The sequence below is a fragment of the Rhipicephalus microplus genome, chromosome 6, assembly GCF_043290135.1.
Source record: "Rhipicephalus microplus isolate Deutch F79 chromosome 6, USDA_Rmic, whole genome shotgun sequence".
Taxonomy (NCBI): Eukaryota; Metazoa; Arthropoda; class Arachnida; order Ixodida; family Ixodidae; genus Rhipicephalus; species Rhipicephalus microplus.
Genome location: NC_134705.1, coordinates 96,605,437 through 96,629,927, shown reverse-complemented (window position 1 = coordinate 96,629,927; position 24,491 = coordinate 96,605,437). Strand labels below are relative to the sequence as shown.

The window sequence follows — 24,491 nt, the reverse complement described above, 5'->3', positions numbered from 1 at the left end:
CGAGATGAGTCTTTTTTACAAGGTGCTTCCATCAAAGACTCTCAACTTCAAAGGCCAAGCCTGTAGTGAAGGAAAATGCAGTGAAGATCGCATCACTGTGCTGGTGGGTGCAAACATGGCAGGAGATGAGAAATCAAAGCTGTTGGTAACAAGAAAATCAAGGCACCTATGTTTTTTCACAGGCGTTCGACACCTTCCCGTTGTGTACCATGGGAACGAAAAAGTGTAGATGACCATGGCCATTTTCGAAAACTGGCTTCGGGAGGAAGACGCAAGATTTACGAGGCAAGGCAGGAAGGTTGTCTTCATTGTGGATAATTGCTCAGCCCATGGTCAGGTTCAAGTACTTGAAGCCATCACTCTGAAGTTCTTGCCAGCCAAAACAACGGCAGTGATCTAGCCAATGGATCAAGAGGTTATTCAGAACATTAAAGTTCATTACCGCTGACAATTGCTCCATGAAATGCTGCGTAGAGCAGGCAGCGAAAATGCTAAGGCATAGATTTATTGGCAGCCATCCACATTTTGGCTTGTGTCTGGGAGCAAGTGAAGGAAACAACAATACACACATTCTTTTACCATGCTGGCTTTCAAGCGCAAGAAAGCAGTACCTGATGAAGAAGAAAGCCCTGCTGATGCCAACATTGAGACAGTATTCAGCCAGGTCGTACCCTCTGCCCGTTTCACGCCGCAGGACTACAAATCAATTGATGAAAATGTTTGTACCTGTCGTGAAGAGACTGTCAAGGAAATGATTGCCGAAGTGCAGTGGTGCCACCAGACCGATCAGCTAAAGAGGCTGTTGAACTTTTGCAGTGCTATTTTCAGCATGAGGCTTGTTTAGAATTTCTAGCTAGTTTGTCAGGCATGTGTGCGTACCTTGTGAAAAAACAACTCAAGCTTGCCAAACAAACCACTCTTCACTCCTTTTTTTTCCTCCCACTCATTCTCATGAGTAAAGTGAGGTTTGGGCAGTTTGAATAAAGGTCTTGGTTCACTAAATAAGTGTACTTTGCTTAAATGAAACTTCTGATAAATGGAACAGTTTTAAGGATCCCTTTCGAGTACTGTTTAAGAGGAGTCGACTGTATTGCTAAGCATCTTGAGATTATAAATAAATTCATTGATATAACAAAGCACTGCCCATTTTATGACCAATCCCTCAAGGTGGGTCGCGCCAGTTTAGTAAGGGTCAACCAACGCCCTAGCTTGATAGTACCGAAGCACATAGCGCTGCTGGGTAGCTAGTTGTGTTTACGACAATATGCTGCGTAACTCAGTGGTGCAATTTTATACACATTCCAAATTCGAACGGAGGTGTTCCATTCCATCGAATCACTCGTGACTGGCCTATTTGAGCTGTGGGGAATGCCCCGACATTCTATGTCATGTGAGCCTTATTCAGACAGAGGCCTTCAGTTCCATCAAGTCGCACGCAATTGGTCCATTTGAGCCGTGATGAATACCGTGGCAGTCTATGTCACGTGAGCCAAGCTGCCACGCGCCTGTTTTTGTTCATTTTTAGGACGGAGGCCAAGGAACGATTGAAGAGACCGTCCGAAATGAAACAGATGGATTGAAATGGCTGCTAGATGGCATGGATTGAATTAAAATGTAAGCGCTTTACGCCTTTTCAGTATCCGGGTACTTTGAGAACATGGAGTTATAGCGGGCTTCATGCACTTACGCTGTGGCTCAATCCCCCCTCTGTTGTCATAGCCGGACACGTCTGTCTGTCCATGTCCGTTGTCATACACAGACAAACGCGCAGATGGTCTGACAGACAAACAGACAGATGGATGGACGGAGGATTCACGGTTTACGGATGAAACCCTTTCAAGCTTTGCCCCACTCTGCATTCACTTCGTGGTGTTACGAGCATGTTGGCGTCCCTTGCAGAGACACTGAGTGCATTCGTTGGAGACAGGGGCGTGTCTCAACGGCGGTAGTGCTTCCTCATCCTCGAGTGTCTCAACGCCTAGCGTCCTTTCAAAACATTAACGGAAAAAATATTTTTCCCTTGCGCTCAATTGGTCCTCAAGCTAACATCAATATTGTGATGCAGGCCTCCATTTCTCCCATTGGCTGTTCGCTTCTCCTCGTCCTTGCAACGGATGCGGACCACCCGCTTTTCGGTGTAACGAACGGAACGCCTCCGCCCGGATTTGGAACGTGTACAGTCAAACCTCTTTAATATGTACCCGCTTAATGTGTAACTACGCTTTGTACGTAGTCGCGAGGAGTCTTCCACCCAATCTCTATTGAGCCCGATGTATTAGCTGACCGCTTAAGGGGGCACACTGGTCTTAGAAACTTTTTTTTTGCTTTCCAACCAATTTTAATGAAACTCCATGGGCTTGTTCAGTTTTTTTAGCTGATTTCAAATATCCAATTAGTTTTGATGTAAGCTACTTAGTTCCCGAGACAATTAAAAATCTTTCGGGATTGTTCTTGAGAACAATAGAAAAAAAACTAGTCAACAAAAAATTACCAGCATGGCATGAATAGATACTAGAAGTTGTGGAGAATGAAATGACGGAAGCAGTTTTTTTTTAAAAAAGCTGCTTCCGTCATTTCATTTAAAGTAAACTGCTTCCGCCATTTCAGGTTTAAAGTATGCCTGCTAAACAGTTATTTAAACAATTATTTAAACGTGAAATGCAAAATCTGTTTCCCTTACTTCAAGGTTTAAACATTCAGCTTGAAAATGCAAAAGAAATTATCTTTCTAGCTGCACCGCATGCCGAGATGTACCTCTCAAGAATTTCCTAAACGTCAAAAATATGCATTTTGAGAAAATGGCAAAAAACACAACGGTGCCATGTTTAATGTAAATGGTAAAACATTCTGTACATTTTTGGAGCGAAATGACTAGTAGGCCCCAGAAGCATAGTCCCCTTGACTGCTGGCATCCAGGTGCCGCTTCTTGAGCGTCCGCTGCACATTTTCTGCAGACGCACGCCTGAGGGTAGAGTCCCTGGTTCGGCGGCGGTCTTTTTCAGCCATGCGTTTGCTACTCAGTAGGCCGGGGTTCAAGCACAGCTCTTTGAGGATCTTGGATGATGTTACTTGACTTCCGGCATTAAACCTATCACTGCCTCGGCGACCGCAGCTTCTACACTGTGCAGTGATGCATGGCGCTCCTTCGGGGCCAGCGACCAAATCACCGAGTGGAGACTCTCATTACTGTTCTGAGTCTTGCCTCGCTGGCAGCGCTCGAGCAGCTGCTTGTCCGCCGAGCGTTCGTACACTGGAAGCAAGGCCTCACACACATGCGGCGGCAGGTTGTAGCGGTGTTCGGGGGCCGGCTCACCCCTGGCCTTGGCAGCGTTCTAGCGGCACCACGAGTCAGGACCTGTAGGGCACAGGCTGTGGTTGGACACGGCATCGTTGGACGTCACATGGTGGTATGTGGCCATCACAGCATTGTGCATGGCTGGCACGCCCCCTTTGTGAGATTTGATGGCCCAGCCATAGTAAAGAGGTCAATTTGTTAACCAGGTCACCAGTCAGCCGCCCCCTACCACTGAGGCTCTCAGAGCCAGCTGGCCTCTGCTTGGGGAGATTGCGCAGTTGCGTGCCCATCCTCTTCTGGACGTGGTTCACACATTCCTCTTTGGTTACCTTTATAAAACCATACACATCTGCTTCCTTCAAAGCAGGGTAGGTGCGGCAGTCGCCATCAGAAAGAACTGTAGTGTATCTCAGCTTATGACGCTCCCACGACCTATGAAACGGAATGAGGGCAGCTTCCACTTCCATCTCTCCAGCTTTTTTTGTGCTGTTTTTCTGACAGTGGTGGTTCGCTTTCCACTCGTCGTAGGACGGGTCACTTTCTTTAGGCGCCCGCTCGCAACCGGCACAAAAATTGCAGAGCACGACATAATCGAGCACAAGCCCCGTATACAACTCGATAACTGTGCCGACTCCGATGTGCGACGAGTGTCCCCTCGTCATCCAGGAACCGTCGTACGACACAGCGATGTTGCCCGGGTTGCCGAGGTCCAGTTCCGCGTACAGTTCCCGAACCAATCGCGCGCACTCCGCGGTCAGCTTTTCCGACGCACGAACAGCTGCGGGCGTCAGTTTCGTCTTCACGTAGCTCTGCCACGTTTTGTTGTGCAGGCCGCGCGAAGAAATGTTCATCGATGAAAAAACGTCGTTGAATGCCGTTTGCTGATTGCCAGTAGACTGCATAGCGCGCGCGCCCAAAATACTGATGGCAAACGGCTTTGCCTTGCTCTCGCCGTCAACGCGCGGCGAGCTCCATGCCACCGACACATCGCCGCAGGTCGCGCACGTAAGCACTAGCTTTACGGCAAGGCCGTACTCCCTGTCCTCTTTGCCGATGTTTACATCACCGGAGCACAATTTGCACTTCACTGCACGCATCAGTTCGTTCAGCTGGTCCAAACTCACGATCAAAAACCGTGTTTCGTCCAGCGGCGTGGCTGTGGCATCGTTGATGTCGGCTAACAGGCCGCACTTGCGTTGTGTTGCTCCAGTTGAAGCGAGATCTTGCAGCTTGTTTTCGGTGTTGCGACGCACCTCTGCCACTTCTAAAGGGTGCAGCACTGCTGTGTCAAGACGAACGCGGCCGCTGCCGGATGCGTTATCTTGAGCGGGCAGCGGCGGAGGTGCTAGGCCTATGTTATCAGGGGCCTCGCCGCTGGCCACGGAAGGTGGGTCGCTTGCTCGTTCAGCGCTCCTCGCTGACGCGGAACGGCCTTTGAAGTTCTCGAGGAGCGACTTCTTTCTTTTTTTGCCGTACTGATTCCTTGTGTGGAATTTCCTTCCGGCTTTCCACATCGCGCGCGATCCTTGGCTAATCCGTCGTTCTCAGTCCGAGCAATATGGCGCCTGACTGCGCCGCCGACGGCGCGAAGCAGACGACACACGCCGCTTGCGGCCAATCGCGTTGCGCTGTTTAGTCACGTGCGCTCGCCGGCGAATAGGAACGCGTATTTTTGCTTTTTTTGGCGCGTGTTTTCTACTCTACCAATGAGCGAACAGGAGCCAGAGTGGCGGGAAATTGAAGACCGAAGACCGCGCTTTCAAATGAGACCTAGATCACTGCGATACTGCCCGTGGCGCAGCTGCGGAGAATTATTGAAAAATTGCTATTTTGGCGTCAGAATCTCGCCAAATCGGGCCCGTACGGCTTTTATAAGTAGCTGTTACTGTTCAAGTACCAACTTTTCGGAGGAAAAACTGAGCAAACTAATAGAAAAATACCTGTAGATTTCAAAAATGACATCTAAAAAAAAATGCGTTTTTGGGCAATTTTTCAGCTTTAAAGACCTGTGTGCCCCCTTAAGCCGTAGTCGCTTGTGGTGTTACATACGGTTAGTACGTACTATTTTCCTTCTCTTTCATTCATGCACAGGCAGATATCGGCAAAATTTTTGTGCGCACACATGTTCGATACACTAGCTGTGACGATGGGACTACAACAGCCAGCGATAGTGACGTCAAAACATGGCCACATTGACATATTTTCTGCGCGTACGGCTGTTAACGATCGCATTGTGCAAAAGCAGGGCCTTCAAGATCGATTTTTGGTAACCCAGAAACTCTCGGTCGCTGCTCTCAGTAGGGGGTGCGAATTTGCTGTCGCTTTCCAATCCAAGCAAAGTACGTATTATTAATGGCTCAACAGCGCGGAGCCAGGCTGAACCCGTTTCTTTATTCGGTTTTTAGTCCTCACTTTTCCGCAATGTTGGTCGTCTCGGCTGTGTGGTGGTGTTGCGTTACATAGGTTCTTCTTATGCGGTGTGTCGCTTTTTTTTTTTCTTGTGTTGTGCACGAGGGGTGCCATTGAATTTGCACACGTCATATTATGCCGAAGTACCACGTCATGAGGGTAAAAGAAAAACTTGAAATCATTCGCACTAATGAAAATGGGGCCAAGAAATCTGCGGTAGCCGGCGAAAAGAACTAGGTGCTGACGAATGTGTGCAGAATTGGGAACGCTCGCCAAAAGTTGACGGGCGCCACAGGCAGCAATTCGAAGAGGTGCCGCGTCAGAGACTCTGCTTATCCCGAAGTAGAAAAGGCCCTGCTTCTTTGGCTGAAAAAGGCGCGGAGCATGAAGCTGTTCGTTAGCGGACCTCTTTTAACCGAAAAAGCACAAACTTTTGCAGATCAGCTGAACTGCCCCGGTTTCGCCTGCAGCGACGGCTGGTTGTCATGGTTTAAAGCCCGCTACGGCATCGTGGGGAAAGCTGTTTGTAGTGAGGCTACTGCAGCAGACAAAGAAGGCGCTATTGAATGGCAGGACATCGTTTCACAGGAAGCCTCGACAGCCTATGATACCGCCAACATTTTCAATATGGTGAGTCGGCACTTTTCTATTGCCTGCTTCCAAACAGGACATTGGGATTCAAGAACGAGAAGTGCAGTGGTGGGAAACATGCCGAAAATTGCGTATCGGTCACTTTCGGCGTAAATATGACTGGTAGTGAGAAGCTGCCACTGATAGTCATTGGCAGTATGGAAACTCGCGGTGCTTCAAAGGCACTCGGCTGCCATCCGACATTGTTTACAAGCACAACAAAAAAGCCTGGATGACAGCACAGCTGTTCGAGAAGTACGTGCACCAGCTGGACTGCCGTTTTGCTGCCAAAAAAAGGAGCATACTGTTAGTACTCGACAATGCGTCGGTGCATGTCAATGTGGATAACCTGTCGGCTATTAGGCTGTTGCTTTCGCCGCCCAACACGACAGCGCTCGTCCAACCCCTCGATCAGAGTATCATCCGCTCTGTCACGCAGATTCACCGCAAAAATCTGTTGCGGAGGATGTTGATTGCCATGGAGAGCGACAAAACGTACAGGATAGACCTCCTGGGTACTATACACCTGCTCATAGATGCAAGTACAATCTGCAACGATGCGGAACTGTATCGCGCGAGCACGGTTCAAGATCCAGAAGGAGGCATTGGCGAAAAAGAGGATGGTGAGGACACCGAAGACTGCGAAAGCCTCCTTGTTGAGGTGCTCGAGTGGAAAAGAGAGGGAGTCAAAAAGTCGAACTTCAGCACTTTCCGAGATGTGGAAGGAGACGGAGATGTTGGACGGAGACGTCGTTACATCTCCGGACTTTTCCGACAGCGTCATTGTTGCCGCCGTCGCACTTCGTCCTGATTTAAGCGAAAGTGAGAAGGAGAGCGATGTCGAAGTGGACGACAGCCTCTCGTTATCCGAAGCTGCGCGTGCTGTAACTGTGATGCGAGCCTTTGCCCAAAAACATGGCCTAATGGACCAGCTGGCTCGTGGCCTTACCGACTTCGAAGATGCCGTCGTTGCCGCAAGGCCACCACAGTGGCAAGTGAAGGTCACAGATTTTTTGCTGCTCGTCTCTAAATAAAGCTTGCGTGCCTGCGTGTGTGTGTGCGTGCGTGTTTGTGAGGATTGTGGCAATCTTTTTTGACCGGTAAGTAGCCTCTAAACTGGCACTGACAGTTAATTCGCAGATCACTTAGTGTGTACCTAAACGTCGTTCCCGGCGAACTACGTATTAACGAGGTTTGAGTGTATCAAATTGCACTACAGTCTGCCCCTTAAGTGATGGTGCTATCAACCCAGCAAAGCACTCACTGGCCTCACATTCCATTCCCCAAAACTGTGAAGGGTAAGTGGCAAGTTAATTATTAAGGTCCACTAATATGTTCCATCAGCCTTGAGCTGAATTGAAATGCCTTGCATACGTTTCTTTTCTCACCACCTCTACGGCAGCCAGAACACTGCCCACTTGCAAGGTGCGAGATCACATTCCTGAAGCGGTGGTGTCTCTGCCAATTCAAGCATGCAGCAGCAGAACGCGAGACGGCAGAGGCAGCGGGAATCAAACACTCAATACGTTGAACAGCTGTGATCCACTTACTATTTTACAATACAATAAATTATCCAATAAACTGCATGCTAGCGGGCGTTTGGAGCACGTGTGGTTTTGCTCGGGTTCTCAACAACTGTCTGCTCCGATGGTCGCGTGGTGGCGCACCAGTCGCAGTGCACAGAGTGTATGCGACGCCCAGATTATACAACGGTTTTGTGTAGTCCCCTGAAAGTCGTATAATCGAGGTTCTACCGTAGATGCTTGTGTTACTGGTTTTAATTACAATACGAGAAGATCCCGACACACTTGCGCAGAGATTCTGACCTAACCGCTTTGCAGATGGCCACACTTCAGGCAGGAATTATGAACCATTAGTTTTAGACATGCACAGCAGAGCACAACATAGACATGATATAGCGCAGAAGTTGGGCTGTGAGAGGAAACTGCTTTGCAAAAACTATCTTACTAGGGTCATCAGCAAGTGTGCTCCTGTTTTTTGGGATGGAGCTTGTGTTTATTCTAGGTTGTATTGGCCTACAGTTAGCGAATGCTTCAATAGCAAAGGCTTGCCAACATAAAATCATACTTCTCAGGAGGCAACACATTATGTAAACCAGCCGTGTACGCACCGCGTTTATAAATCGCTGGAATGTTCCATGGTAGCACTGTGACTTTCAAAAGCCCACCAGTAAAAGCCCACTTCTGCATTTGACACTATCCAATTTTAGAAGAAAATGCCATTGAGTTAATCATATGTAAATAACATGCATTGTTTACTTGGGGCATTAATCAGGCAAAAGAAGTAATATATCAATCATCCAAAAAAACGTATCACCATGCATACTTCTATCAACAAGATTTTAATGTAAAACAGTTCTCTTAATCTCTTTTCCGTTTTATTACTAGTTGATGTAAATAATGAATTTGCAACAACTTTTTTTTTCTGGTTTAATCAGTAGCGTAAACAACGAAACTTTTTCTTATGCAATTCTTAGAAGAGAAAAGAAGATAAAAATGAGCCTTGTAATTGTCCGCATCAGAGTGCGACACCTCAACAGTAGCTCACGAGGGATGGGGGTAAGGAGGGATTAAAAGGAGAGCATTAAAAGGTATAGAGATAGAGAGGGGGAAGGAGAGAGCGTGGCGCAGGGACAGCGACATCAAGAAGCAAGGAGAAGATAGGAAAGATGGACACGGCCACAGGAGTCCGAGGACGCGGCCACAGGAGTCCGAGGACGCGGCCCCACTCAGTGAGAGCTCTTGTTGGCGCGGGTGGGGACACAACTGTGAAATCTAGACAGCGAGTCTGTTCTTGAACATACTTATATTCGATTACATAGTTTATGTGGCGAAACCATAATACGATTACAACTCAAGCGGTAGTTGATCGACACGACATTAATTTTGTCTGCCTGGGTGTTCGAATAAGCCCGCATATCTTCAAATGTGGGCATTTCTACATTTCATACCTCTAAATTATCGGAGCTGTGAAAAAGAAACTAACTCCACAATGCCATAGCTGCTAAGTTACCATGGTAGGCCCGTTCCAGGAGTTGGCCACTGGTTGCAATGAATGTGGTACAAGAAAGAACAGAATGGGAGAAAGAGAATACCACTGCACATTTCTTGGAACACAGTTTCTTTGTAACCGAAATGCCTTTTTTTTTTTCAAACTGAAGGGAAATGTGTTTAACTACTGCACTATAAATGATTGTAAATACAGAAAAAAGTAAATAAAGAAGACACGCTGTATAGGAGAGGGGCTGAGCCAGCTTTTTTTCTCTCTGTTAAAGGGGCCCCGATAGCCAATTTTCAATTAAAATTTGTGTTATGAGGGTTAATTCATGTGCCTTCACAACCAAGCAGAAAAAAAATTTAGTTTTCTGCAGCCTCTAGCTTTTAGTCAAAAATTTTTATCACTACCCCAGTGGCCTGAGAGTCGGGCGACACTGGCGCACTCGCGAGCTGTGATTTAGCAAGCTGCTTGCTGTGCGAGTGTTTGCAGTCTGGCTAATGATTTCGTTTCGTGCTCAGCTGCGCATGTAGTCAAACTATTTATTGGTCCAGCTCAGCCACGAAACCGAGTGGTTCGCACAGCAGAAACTTTGATACGAGACGACGACTCAAGTCACACGTGCCCTGGAAAAATAGCGCTCGCCGGCGGGGGGCAAGGCTCATAGCCGACTTCTATGACTAACTCTGCAGTGAAATATTTTCTTACGTTCCATAGTTTGTATACTAAAGGCAGAACACATCCATTACTTCTATTTTTCGCTGAAAACCGCTAATTCTTGGTGAATCATGCCAAAGGCCTCTTCAGAGGTTACCAGCACACGAGGAGTGCTATCGCGTACACAGATTTGCATACACTTTCCATCCAAATGGTTGCACTGCGCACACACCTTGTTGCAGTTGGGTCCCGAAAAGGTCATCTGGCAATGGTTCCACGGACACGTCATGGCACCCTTTGCGCCGAGGCCGATGTGCTCGCGCTTCAGGTGGTGCAACAAGTCTTCCTCCCGCGCAAACTTTAGGTTGCACGAACGAATCTGAGAGAAAAAGAGCCCAAGCACTTGTCAATGAGAACTTACTCTCATGAGAATTCTGTGTATCATGTACACCGAAGTTGCAGTTATGCCTAACGAATCGGGTACAAAAAGGTACTCCTTATAAACAATGACAATAAGTCTAGAGTGTCATAAAATAAGAAACTAGGTCAAGCAATTTTACATGCAAGCCACTATATGAATGTGTGGCATGTCATAATTGCCCTTAAACATGCCAGTCATAGGGTTGTTCTTAAAGAGACATCTAAGTTAAATAACAATTTACATCAGAGTGAAAGCTCAATGCCTGACAACATCTAAACAGACAATGTTATCAACAGCAGTGCCCTACTTATCGAGAAATTAAGATGAATGCACAAGAATACATGCACTGCAGTAAGATATTCTCAACATATCCCGATGATGTTAGACGAACCGCCTACTATTAATCATGAGTAATTGATCTAGCTGCATTGAATAAAGAACCTTCCGTGCATCAAGAGACGTAATAAAATGATGCTGGTTTGTTTCTATTTATGAAAAAAAAAAAAACGCCAGACGTTACTAATGTAAAAGCTCGTTTATCCGGACTTCGTTAACTCGGACTCGCGGCGCGGTCCCGGCAAAACGGTATATTTCAATGAGGTCAAATGCTCATTAATTCGGAGGGATTCAGCCGCGCACCGGTTATCTCGGACAACTTCGGAGAGGGCTATGGGGACTCCAGAGTCGCACGATCTCAGCGGCTTGGAAGCTCAAGCACCGTTTGCCGTAACCGATGGCAGAACCGAAGTTTTGGAGAAACTGAAACAAAGCGAACTGCAGCAGAATATGACCATGATGATTGTGCATGGAGGGAAGTGGCTAGGTGGCGCTGGTCACTACCCGGCGGAAGCGCTTGGGCCACCGGCGCATCCGGTGTCTACTAACAGCTGCTCGCTACGCCCATGCTATGCCTATTGGTGTACTTCGTGTCTTGGTTCTTTGTGTTGTGACTTCGTGTGTTGCGGCTCTGTTTGTGCGCGTTGCCGCCGCCGTCGCGCTTCATGGCGACCGTCACTGGAGTTAAGCGGCCAGAGCAGCCAGCAAATGATCTTAAAAAAAAAAAGGTTATGATATTGAAAGACGTGAACACAGGTGTTTCTCGACAAGAGACAATGAAAAAGTACGATGTTAAGAGAAGCACCTTAAGCGACTACGTGAAGAACAAAGAAAAAATGTTCGAGGTGTTTGACAGCAGCAATTTCACCAGAAAACGAAAACGACTAAAGACTAAGGTCGTTTCAGCACACCTGAAGCTGGAAGATGCACTGCTGGGGTGGATAACAGACATGCGGAACAGCCAGCTTCCCTTGAGTGAACCGTTGATCTGTCAGCGAGCTGAAAGGTACGCACTGAGAATGAACATCGAATTTTTCAGTGCGTCTGAAGGCTGGTTTGCCCTCTTTAGAGAAAGGCACAGGTTGGTCTTTTGAAACGTGTGCGGGGAAAAAGCAGCAGTGAATGAACGGCGTATTGCTGACTGGAAGACAACTGAGCTTCCCCAGTACCTGGCTCGTTATGAGCCTGCCAACACCTTCAATGTCGATGAAACGGCTCTCTTTTTTAAAGCCTTGCCGGACAAAACGATCACGTTCAAGGGCGACCCATGCATTGGAGGGAAGAGAAGCAAAGAAAGGATCACTGTGCTTCTCGCTTCAAATATATCAAGCACCGAGCGCCTGCCACTGCTAGTCATCGGGAAGGCACGTAACCCAAGGTGTTTTAAGAACATTCACCACTTTTTTGTGCAATACCGCGCCAACAGAAAGGCCCGGGTGACTTCGCATATTTTCCAAGCTTGGCTGCGCCAACTCGACCGCTGCTTCTCCGCTAACAAGCGCAAGGTTTTACTTCTAGTTGACAACTGCAGTGCTCATACCAGAGTGACAGGGCTGGAGTGCATCGAACTTGTATTTCTACCTGCTAACACGCCGGCTGCTCTGCAACCACTGGATCAAGGGATAATTCAGCATGTAAAAAGCAGGTACAGAAAGCATGTGCTCGAACGGATCCTGCTGAGTAAGGAAGCAGGGTGAGAATATGACATGACTCTCCTGACAGCAATTCACATTTTGGCTTATGTCTGGAGCAAACGCCGCCCGTGGTCACTGCAATTCTTTCCGGCACAGCGGCTTTGTCCGCCCTGACGACTCGAATATTCCTCCAGAGGCCACTGAAAATATGGACGACGAGGTGAATGACACGCGTTTTGACTCTCTTCTTCCTAGTGGGTCCAGATTTTAGACTACATCGCTATAGACTATCATGTTGCTGCTGCTGGTCCGCTGACTGACGATATATTATTGGAAGTGCTTGAGGAGGACCAAGATCACTGTTCCGATGATGACGGCCAGGATGAGCCGATGCGACGTCACCACACCGTGCAGGGGGCCGCCGAAGCCCTCGCTGTCCTCAAGGAGTTCTGCGTTTGTTCTCGTGACAGTGAACATGCTCACCACCACCTGATCGTTCTGTCAGAAATTCCGATGGTGAAGCAGGCAAAAATAACGTACTTTTTTCAGAAATAAAGGTTTGTCTGTGCCGTGTACGTTTTCCCTTTGTTTTCATGGTCCATTCGATAATTCAGAATTCGGTTAACTCGGACACTTTCTCCGGTCCTGTGAGATTTGAGTTAACGAGCTTTTACTGTATGGGGAATGGCGGGAGCGGTTCGAAAATTCAACTTTTATTTGGTTAAATTGGACAGGTCAGGCCAACTAGCGGGGCTCAGTTGAACCAAAATACGCCTGCTGTCTTGGAGCCAATAGCAGGAAATTGATCGATGGTCAATGTTGCTGCTGTGGCTTCGCTGCTTTCGTTCCGTCTACTAGTTTCGGCGATCACGTAGTAAAGCCAGGCAACATTGCGCATGGCAACAGTGATGATCACGTTCCGTTTTTTGAGGCGGGTAATTTGAAGTGCGATAACCCGATTTGGACAGCTAATTGAACTAACCCTATTTGGACCACTAAAATAAGCCCTTCCTTGACACAAAAGGACCACTACGAGGTTTCTGGACCACCTTTTAATCAATTAAAGTTGACTGAATAGTTGCCTTTAGTGTCCCTTTAAGGAACTCTGGTCCTGTTTTGAGTACTGTGTACAATCCCAGATAGCTGGCACCTAACGTCCTTTTGATCATTAATAGATTAATTAGGTACCAAGCACAAAGTGCATAGTTTTTTATAACATTCTCAATAAATATAAGCATCCCTAAGAATAACGGCCGTGCAACTTTCAAGCTTCTAGCCTTTCCTGGCTCTGGGATGAAACACATGATGTGACAACCCTCATGTGATTGATCTGATTGACTCTTTGGTATTTGAGCCAAACAAGGTAACTAAAGTGGCTGGCTAAGTCGTGGTCCCTGTTGGTGCAGAGATGAACTGCACAAATACAAAGCTTGATTTGTGAACTTTTACATCCCATCCCCTCCCCCTCTCACATAAAACGACTGCAAAAAAAAATAAATAAATCAAGCTTTCTCAGCGTATGAACATAGAAAAAAAGGACAAAGTAGGCAGAAAGAACACTGCTTTTGCCAGTGTTCTCTGTCTACTCCGTCCTTTTTTTTTTCTCCCTTCGTTCGCGTGCAACCATTTAGCAAAGTTGAGGACAAAAATGATGGCAAGAAACAAAGCTAGTGTTTGATTTCCTATCGTTCCATTAATGCCATGTCTGTCACTTCAGTTGTTGCCTAACTGCTCAGATAATACTCAGATAAGCACTCTACTACAGTGTTCGAGAGACCCCCCTTAAAGTGCAATCGTATATTATTTCCACCCAAATGAAAGAGGCTGCCATGGCTGGGAATTTGAGCCCACACGCTCATGCCTGGTAGCAGGGCAGCACAGTCAATGTTATTAGTGGAAGATACAGAGATCACAGAATGGGTTTGTCAAACTATATACTGGTACTATAATCTCATAGGCTCAGCACAGAACTGACTACATGATAATTTTTCTGAATATATCTTTCTTTCTGACACACCCACTTTTATACACATTACGCACATTGTGTGTGTGGTGTGTGTCACAATCTGAAGCTTTTATGTGCTTATATTTAATTACTATCAATCAGAACCAACCAGCCCACCAACAAACCTAAGCAATCCTTTTATGAGGCTGTTTCCCATTTAATTTCCTAATGGTACGCTCTACTTTACCTCACAAGTCTGTAGGCTTGACTTGTCAAACTTGATCACCTCAATCTTGCCCTTGCGGTTGCCAGTGGCAATCTGCAGTTGCCGCAAGAAAGCAAGAACAAGCAAGCTGCGTCACACATCCAGGCATAAAACACATTACAAAGAAGTGCACAACAGAGCAGCCACGCAGGTCGCGAATGTTCACGTCAAGCTGAAAGTGTTATCCATCCTGAAAAAGACAGGTCGTACAAACATGGACGAATGATGAAAGAGAAGGCACGAAAACTTAATTTTTCCGCCGTTCGAGCGCACCTTCAGTTGTTAGTAGGTGTTCATGGTCCTTACTTCCTTCTTCAGTCCATGTTTGTACGGCCTGTCTTTTTCAAACCAATACAGCTCTCTGCATTTCTATGAATGCATTATATTTCTTTCAATAAGCCCCACTGCCATACCTAAACAGCACGGGAATCTTACGCACAGAAGGAAGCAGTCTTTCCAAAGCCAAGGGGCCTCCTGCTTTAATGTCATTACAATGAAACCAAACCGTGGCTGTTTCAATAAACTTGACCTGACTTGAGACCGTCTTGGAACACTGAGCACTCGTGTTTCCCCTCTCTCCATTTCGGAAGTTCAGACATGTGTGGCACATGTAGTATTGTACCTAACACCATGTTCACTCTTGCATTCAGAGTCAACTGGTTGTCATCCATTATTACACCGTTACAAAATTTTGGGAGCAGCTGCAGTGACCACAAAAAGCAAAAGTTTTCATTAAAACTCCATGTGCACAGGGCATGCACATGCTTTAAAGTGTGCGTGGAATACTTGTGATTTCGTTGATTGTGGTTATTGTTTTGTCTGCAGAGCTTTTTTTTTTTTTGTTTCCTTGCAAACATCCAGGACTCTGCCGTAATTGTTAAAACTACTTATGCGGCATTGGGAACATTTTAGTGAGCAGTTTGTTTCACTGCAAAATTTATTCTCGGAAATTTTACTCCAGGAACTTACTCAAGGCACTGAAATTTTAGACAAGCGAGGCATACACATGCTTTACTTTGCAAGTAATAGTATGTTCATAAACTGTTTTTTTCAGGCCATCAGTGAATGATACACATGCCCTCTTGCCGCATTTCGAGTGAATAACTTTCCTGACTTTGATGGCTTTATGTCCTTATGTTAGAAAACATACAAAACAAGCTTATTGTGAATGCCTCACATTGATAAGTTTGCCTAATTATGCTCTGCAATCTCTCCGTCATTCAGCTATTCATTTGCTATACAGAGTCCTATCACTTCACCATGCTTGTTTTATTGAACTTATTTTGCTAATTAGTTTTTGTTTATCTTTTCATGCTTGGACTTTTATCTGCAGCATGTTGTAAATAAACAAGTAAATGAATAAATAAAATAACACAAAAGTTCACCAAGTGGCTGCTACTCATTATTACATCGATGCTAAATAGTTAAGACTAGTATCGTTATGCTTCAACTACAGCTGCATTCCAGGCAGTTAGGTGCAACAATTGTCAATGTGGCCAGCAGCATTTATTTATACAAACACACTCACCAGAGGGCCACAGACGTCCATGCTCATAACCATGTTCTTGCCTGCACCATAGTAGACCACTTCGCACGAGAAGTCCTTCAGAAGAAGAGGAGTGAGAGTTCCAACATGTTAGGCACAAAAAAAAAAGGCGTTTGCTAATCAAGCCCTTTGTTACTTGATTACAAACAGTTCACTTACTTCTGGCTGCCACAGCTAATAAGGGATGCCACCGTTACAACGCCTATCTGCAGTTGCACTCAAACCTCATTACAACGGAGTTGCATCTTGCACTTCGTAAGTTTGTTATATGTGAAAATACGTTATAAAGGTATACAGTCAAACCTCTTTATTAGAGATACTCATATAACAGACAAATGGGCATAAAAAACACCAGTGTGCCTACAGTTAGGTACGAGTTGATAAGAATATGCTTATGAAGTACCTAGCTTATAAGAGACATCTTACATAAAAGACAAGAATTGCTGCCCGGAGCATGCCTTTTATAAAAGGGTTTAACTGTTTTCCTAAAGCAATAGCTATTGCAAGACTATTCTTTACTTACTTCGTTATAACCAATGCTTTGTTACATCCAGGTTTGAGTGTGTTCAGTGATGAACTGTCTTGCCTCTCGATTGGACTGTCTTTACAGTATTGAAAGAAAGAGATATTTCTGGGCCTCCTCAATCAGCTGAGTACCATATTTACTCGAATCCAAGCTAGTTCTCATTTCAAGCCGACCACCAAATGCAGCAGCCGGGAACACCCCTCAGCTAGCGGGCAGCAGTCTCGATACTGCCTCTCGCAGCGGTGGAGACAAAGGTTGGAGCGAGTGGAGAGGGGGGTCGAACAAAATGTCAGCCAATGTTGCCATCTGAAAGAAGTCCACTTGCATAACAGTTATATGGGTCGTTTCTGAAGGGATTTCCCGCCACGTTTTGCAAAGCATGTTGATATCATCTTCGGAATGACTGAAATCTCGGTGTCGATTCTGAAACGTAAGAACTTTTGTTTGATGCTTATGTTTTAACACAAGGTGGCTGCTTGGAGTGCCTCATGAAAAAAAAAATGCTTGGAACAAGTCATGGCTAGGACGATGACTGTCGCGGGCACAGCAGACCGCTTCCAAGAGGTCCGCGGGCCGTGCGTTGGCGACCTGTGCCCTAATGCATAAAGCAAGAGAATAGAGTTACAGCTGTTACGCTCTGTGAATGTGGATGACCAACAGGGCTGACAGGCGCACCGATACTTCTGCTTTCGTCGACGTTCTTTGTATACGCACTGCTTCTCAGGCAAACTGATGCGAAGCGGTGGACTCGCACGCCTCACTGTGTCAACACAGTGCCTAGACTCGAATGATGCGGCAAAACGTTTGGCATAGCGGTCCGCTTATATTTTCTGCAGAGCCTTCGCATTAGTTTTCCGTGCACACGTCTGGCATATCTAGTGCGGCCGCAGTTGCTCACCTTCGTTTTGTAGCAACGTATCAGGCCGTCGAAGGAGCAGCACACGATGAGGCCTTTGTGGTAACGCAGGCCCGTGGCAGCACTTCGGCATTCGTACACCTTCTGGAGGATGCCCGTCTGGTCACAAGAGAATGACAACAGAAAAACAAAAGATTCTACAACCCTTTTCTCTGTATTGCGCGAGATCATGGACTCAGCCGTTAAATAAGTAAAAACAAGAAAAGTAAACCAATACTCCATGTCCCTTCCCAATAAAATGATGCCGTAAGAGACGAAGCTTTGGCATTGCATTCTTTCAAATCTGTTTACCAATGGGCATTGATGCAGCAACAATCTCAATCGCTATACCGAGTAGTAAGATGTCACGTTCCAACCATGCTGCATTTTGTGTTTACGCACCCGAGCGGTAAATACAGTAAAACCTTGTTATTTCAAACCCGGTTATCTTGAAATCATGCTTAATTTGAAGTATTTCTAGAGTCCCATATTTTGCAATGTAAGTTTGAGCTAATAATTTGAAGCGGTGGTCCACACTAGTCAGGCTAATTCGTTAACTTTGGGTGCAATGTGCCAATTCCCATCCCAATTTCGCTGCAAATCCGTGAAAACGACGGCCTGCTAAAGACTCTTAAAGGGGTACTGACACAAAAAATTTGACCTCGTGTTTTTATGCTGCAATGCGCTGCTGTAGGGCTTTTAGTCATGACACGACTCATTGTTCGCTTGCAGCACGTGATAAATAATTAATTACAAACCCGTCATTATCGATCAGTTTCAGTTTCGGTTTGAGAGAGTTCCACAAACTGGGTGCAACTGTCGCCACCTAGCGTGTGCAACTCTTGACCACATCAGCACACAGAACTGTGACACACTTTTACACGATCCTCATCAAGAATTACTTTCGAACAGGAAACGGCTCTGGAATGTTGCCAAACACAAAACTTTCTAAGCGTGCGCCACGACCACGCACTCACAACCAGCCGCTGAGAAATATAGACTCCGGGAACTAACGCGGCAAAAGAAAAATGGCGGCTATGACGTCATCATCACTTGTTTTGTTGACCGCAGCATGGTGACGTGAGGGAAGTAGGGGGTCACCTCGGGGTCACCTCCGAGGGTGCCTATAGCGCTATGGAGTTGGTCGCTCACGCAAACTTCAAAATTCTTCTGAGCTTCAAAAACCTTCTGAGCTATACTCACTGTTGATATCTTACAGATGATATACAAATAAAACTTGTTTTGGGGCAGGTTGGTTATTCGTCATATTGTAAGATATTTAGCGCAACCTCGACTTTTGCAAACACTCACACAATCACTCACACAACCACCTGAGTAACACACACTGTATGCTGTGTGTGTTACTCGGGTGGTTGTGTGAGTGATTGTGTGAGTGCTCGCGAAAGTCGAAGTTGCGCTAAATATCTTACAATATGATGATATATGAATGTTCACGAGAATTGAGCCCGCAGGCCATCTCAGCCCCGAAATTCTGTGTCAGTACCCCTTTAAGATAATGCAACACAGCGATTCTAATAAGTGGCAGCTGTAGCACCCCGCATCGCTACTTCCAGCACTAAAAATAAAATGATATATATAAAGAAAGATTTTCGGATGAACTGAAGTGTGCGCCTGCAGAAAACAAGACATGCTTCACTGCAACACGGCAGTAGTTTCATGCTTCTTGCAATGTCAGTGTGTTGGCGTGTCATGATTTAACCATTCTTTCTGGGAATTCAAAGAAATTAATGAAGAACAGTCTGGCGGAATTCGCGATGTACGCGAACCTCCCGAAGCCGGTCGCTCCAGCAATTTGCATACTTGCACTGCTAGTGGAGTTCTTGCCTGCCACACCTACATCAAAAACTCAGTTCAAAAGTTTCAATGGTGAAGTTTTTCAGCCAAACACATTGTGAACTAGTCACACTACCCATTATGCTCCAGACCCGCATGTCACGGGATCGAATCTCGGCTGCGAGGGCTGCATTTTCAATGATGGCAAAAATGCTGTAGACCCGTGTGCTCAGATTTGGACGTTAGTTAAAGAACCCCAGGTAGTCTAAATTTCCGGAGCCCTCCACTACAGCGTCTCTCATAATCATAAGGTGGTTTTGGGATGTTAAACCCCACATATCAATAAATTGATCAATCAGTAAAAAGGCGATTCAGTAAAACGCGAATCAGTATACCCCCTTCTCGAAGCCCCAAAATCACGAAAAAAAATGTGCAAATTATGCGAGCTATTATGGTATTATTTATTTTGCTAAAAGAATGGGCGAATGGTCGCATCATGACGTCCTGACAGCAAAAAGCAATCAATGTGCTGCCCACGTGTCCCTACTGTGTTGCAGTGAAGATGTCTAGTTCTACGCAAGCACGCACTTCAGTTGACCACATCTTTTTATTCTTTTTCTGTGGCAGCAGCATGGCCCAAAATTCCCCCTTGTATGCATCAAAATTGCGACCAGGTATTGCTAGAAAACATAACCCTTGGAGCCTTAAACTAGCTGGCACGGCAAACGACCAGCCCTGATTACTTTGAATAATTTCAAGTCACTTGCATCCAACTTTTTGCATATTTCGTTACTTGGAAGATTTCTCACGGTCCCAGTAACTTTGAATTAATGATGTTTTACTGTTACTTGTTCAGTGCCTTTTCATCTCAGGATGGCATCCATTTCAGCCATGCAAGTCGAGGGATTCTTGTGCCAATTCCACACGAATTCATTCTGTCCTTTCGTGTTTTTCCACTGATTTTGGGTCGAACGTTTCCGATTCGCTCACGAACTAATGTCATTTACTGCAACCCCAAAAAGCATTGCAATTGCATGAAAACAGAATGCTTGACACTTCATGCACTATGACAAGCACTGCTTTGAAATTCGTGCCCACGAAAACTGACATCAACCACCACTGTATCAAACAGATTTAATCAGATATCAGTAGTTGCAATCCCGACCAACATAGTGCCGAAGACTGACCGATTCTGTAACGACAAATGCCACAGGCTCACCCGAAGCTCGTGGATTCGTATCGTGCGATCCGATGAAGACGTATAGACCGTGCCATTGTTGATGGAGATGTAGCACGGAGGCTGCACGACTCCCTCGAGGCACCGGAACAAGAGACCGGTCGACGGGTCCCGGAACGTGATGCCACCGTCAAACGAGATCGTGCACAGAAGCTTCTGGGCTCCTTCCGTTGAAGTTGTGATGCGGCTAAGAGAGGTGTTGGAGCAGAAAAAGGTGTCTTGTAGAGTCCGACTCTGTGGGTGAGAACAAAAGTTTTCCTGTGAAAAGGTATACCGTACTTACTCGTGTAATGAACGCACTTGCATAATAAACGCACCCCTAACTTCAGTCGTCCGAATCTTGGGAAATAATATCACTAGATGGTGTCAGTGGTTTTCGAAATGCTGATGATTTCGTATGGTTGACAGACGAACAGACCGACAGACAAGCAGACAGACGAACGGAAGCATGGACAAATGGAGAAACGCTTTGCCCTACCCCCCGTTCATTACTATTCATTCCGTGGTATGTTGTGAATTTTATAAAATTATTCATGCACCACTGTTCATTCGTGAACCCCATTCATAGGGGGTTCACGAACGGTGCGAGTGTAAAGACATTGCAGCTGACAAGCACGTAGTAAGCGACGGTCATGAATCTGTCCGTGCCAACCAACGGTCGCTTCCTGCAAATACGAAACTTTAAGACCCAATCACATTGACGTGATTTTTGGTCGACGACTAAAGGATTCACTGTCGCGACGGCTGTAGTGAGGGTCATTCGTCGCCATCGTATCGCAGGTTTTTCAAAAACCTACATAAATTCATGTGTCGCCCAAAAAAGAGCGTGACTATTTCTGCAACATGATAGGAACCATGATTCGCACTTCGGTTGCAATTTGCTCTTCATACTTGTCATACGTGTGTACTTCAAGGAATGCAAGATAAAGGCTACCTTTTCTGGGGTCCCTTCTCATACAAATAGCAAGGTAGCAGCAGTATTTTGTCGTTGATTTTGTTACTGATGTAGTGGAGCATACGCACTAACGTGTATGCGCCTTCCAAAGAGAAGGAAAAACCCCGTGCTCTGATTGCACGAGAACCTGAGCCGCCTTTTGCCAGACTTGTCGTACGGCCATTTTTCGTTGCGACATCGTTGCGACTTCTCCGGTTCAATAAACGTCATCACATTTGGTGGAGGCTGCTGAGATCCCCAAGCAGACCTGGAGCTCCGCTCTCGCAAGTTGCCCGAGAGACCACTGCAAAACATGACTGACGCAGTCGCCGACCAGCCCATCCCAGCCCAGCCAGCACCACCGGCTGTCCCGTCTACCTGCCCCGGCGCTACTCGCCAACGCGACCCACCAATCTTCAGCGGCAGTGGTGAGCAAGACGTCGAAGACTGGCTCTCCTTGTACGAACGCGTAAGCGCCAGCAACAAGTGGGACAACGACTCTAAGCTCGCCTACGTTATCTTTTACTTGGCAGACGTAGCTAAACTCTGGTTTACGAACCGCGAAACCGCCATCGCCAACTGGTCCTCCTTTAAGACACTCGTCACTGAAGCGTTCGGCCGACCAGAGGTCCGCAAGCTCCGCGCTGACCAGCGCCTGCGCCACTGAGCCCAGCAGCCTGGCGAGACATTTACTAGTTACATAGAGGACGTGCTCGACCTCTGCAGGCGTGTGAATCCATCTATGCCCGAAGAAGAGAAAATTCGGCAGATTCTCAAGGGCATCGAGGATGGTGCATTCCAGATGTTGCTAGCGAAAAGCCCGAACACGGTGGCAATCCTCGTAAGCCTCTGCCAGAGCTTTGATGAATTGCACCGTCAGCGTTCCATCGCCAGAGTGTCCCACCGCCGGATTCGATCTCGGCCGTCGCACTCGCAAATGCCAATGTTTGCCAAGAAAGTCTGTCCAACCAGATCAAAGACTTCATCAGGGAGGAAGTCGCCCGACAGCTCTCCCTGCTGCCGCATAGCGACGCGCCCACCGCAAGCCTGCCTACGACACTGCAGCAGGCCATACGCACGGAAATTTGTGATGTCCTCCCTACAGTGCAGGCCCCTTACCCATGCACTTCAGTAGCACCTAATCTCTCAGCTGTCGGCTACGCACCACCTGCACCACCTTCACCTCTCAGCTACGCAGCTGTGGTCGCGCGGCCCCCACCGCATCCAGTCGCCTTATCAGCTCCACCTCCTCCGGCCTCGCCTCCAGTTTACAGGCCCTCACCTCGCTTTTTCCGTCGATCTAATGAGTGGCGCACCCAAGACAATCGTCCTATCTGCTTCGCCTGTGGCATCGCTGGCCACATTGCACGCTTCTGCCGCCGTCGCCCCACACCTGCAAACGCATACTTCGGAATTCCTACCTACGCGCCGCAGCAGGCCACCACATCTGCATATGAACAGAGGCACACAGACTCGGATCGCCGGCCATCGACTGCTCGTTTCCCATCCCCTCGTCGCCGGTCGCCATCGCCTATGCGTCGTCGACCACCTCCTGAGGAGGGAAACTAATCAGTGCAGTTCCGGAGGCAAGAACTGCAACTTGTGCGCAATTCCCAAGGCCTCCGTTTTCGCCGAAAAATGTTGTTGATGTCGATGTTGAGGGAGTCGCCACATTAGCGTTAATTGATACCGGGGCCGCCGTTTCTGTGATGGACGCCAAATTTTGTCGGAAACTGAAGAAAGTGACCACATCTCTTTGTGGCATGGTGCTGTCCACGGCTAGCGCGCAACGCATTCATCCCTCGGCTCTGTGTACGGAGCGCGTCGTCATCCAAGACGTTTTGTACGTCGTACAGTTTTTTGTTCTGCCATCTTGCTCTCATGACCTTATCCTCGGTTGGGATTTCTTATCAGGTCATGAAGCTATCATCGATTGTTCCCGTGCCGAAGTGTCCCTTGTGCCAACATATGAATTTCCACCACCCGACCGGTCTCCTCGGCTCTGCAAACTCATCGCTGACGACGACATCACCTTGCCCCCGGAAGCTTCGGTCCCTGTAAGCCTTTCATGTGTGGCGCAACCTGACGCCATGGTGGTGTTTACGCCATCTCCTGTTTTTACTGAACGCAAGGGCATCGTTCTCCCATTTGCCGTTCTTACAATTGCATCTGGTTTAACCGTAATGCTGGTTACCAACCACTGCAACTACCCCATTGGCTTACTTCGTGGGGAAACGTTGGGATATGTGCAACCTGTCGACCATATCGATATTATTCTTCCCGACGAAACGCCATGTCACATTGCCGCAATAACTCATGCGTCTGAGCCATCAAGTTTGTCAGCCTTTGACAATGCTATTGACGCAGACCTTCCCCTCTCGCATCGCCACCAACTTGTTGCTCTCCTTAACAAGTTTCGCTCTTCTTTCGACTTTCAAGAACCTGCTTTGGGCCGCACCACGACTATCACTCATACTATTGACACTGGCTCACATTCGCCTCTGCGACAGCGTCCTTACCGCGTTTCCGCCGAAGAGCGCCGCGTCATTACGGAGCAAGTAGACGACATGCTTAAACGTGGAGTCATACAGCCTTCTCAAAGCGCTTGGTCATCACCTGTCGTTCTGGTAAAGAAAAAAGATGGCACCGTTCGATTTTGCGTGGACTATCGTTGCTTAAACAAGATTACGAAGAAAGATGTCTACCCGCTACCACGAATAGACGATGCTCTTGACTGTTTACAAGGCGCCGAGTACTTTACATCCTTGGATCTGCGTTCTGGGTATTGGCAGGTGCCAATGGCTGAATGTGATCGCCCTAAAACAGCCTTTGTAACGCCAGATGGCCTATATGAGTTCAAAGTGATGCCATTTGGGCTCTGCAACGCACCTGCCACATTTGAGCGCATGATCGATACCATCTTGCGTGCCCATAAGTGGAAAACTTGCTTGT

General features: G+C 47.0%; 1 protein-coding gene across 7 annotated transcripts in view; it reads right to left on the bottom strand.

The window, feature by feature from the left end:
* LOC119168525 (uncharacterized) overlaps positions 1-24,491 on the bottom strand; it is a 126,924-nt gene that overhangs the window by 4,956 nt on the left and 97,477 nt on the right. For all 7 annotated transcript variants that reach the window (XM_075866237.1, XM_075866239.1, XM_075866240.1 and 4 more), the window contains 5 exons: positions 20,588-20,839; positions 17,578-17,694; positions 16,136-16,210; positions 14,590-14,661; positions 10,239-10,385 (listed from right to left, as the gene is read on the bottom strand). In XM_075866237.1, the coding sequence (XP_075722352.1) occupies positions 10,239-10,385; positions 14,590-14,661; positions 16,136-16,210; positions 17,578-17,694; positions 20,588-20,839 (663 nt within the window). The remainder of the gene's footprint in view (positions 1-10,238; positions 10,386-14,589; positions 14,662-16,135; positions 16,211-17,577; positions 17,695-20,587; positions 20,840-24,491) is intronic.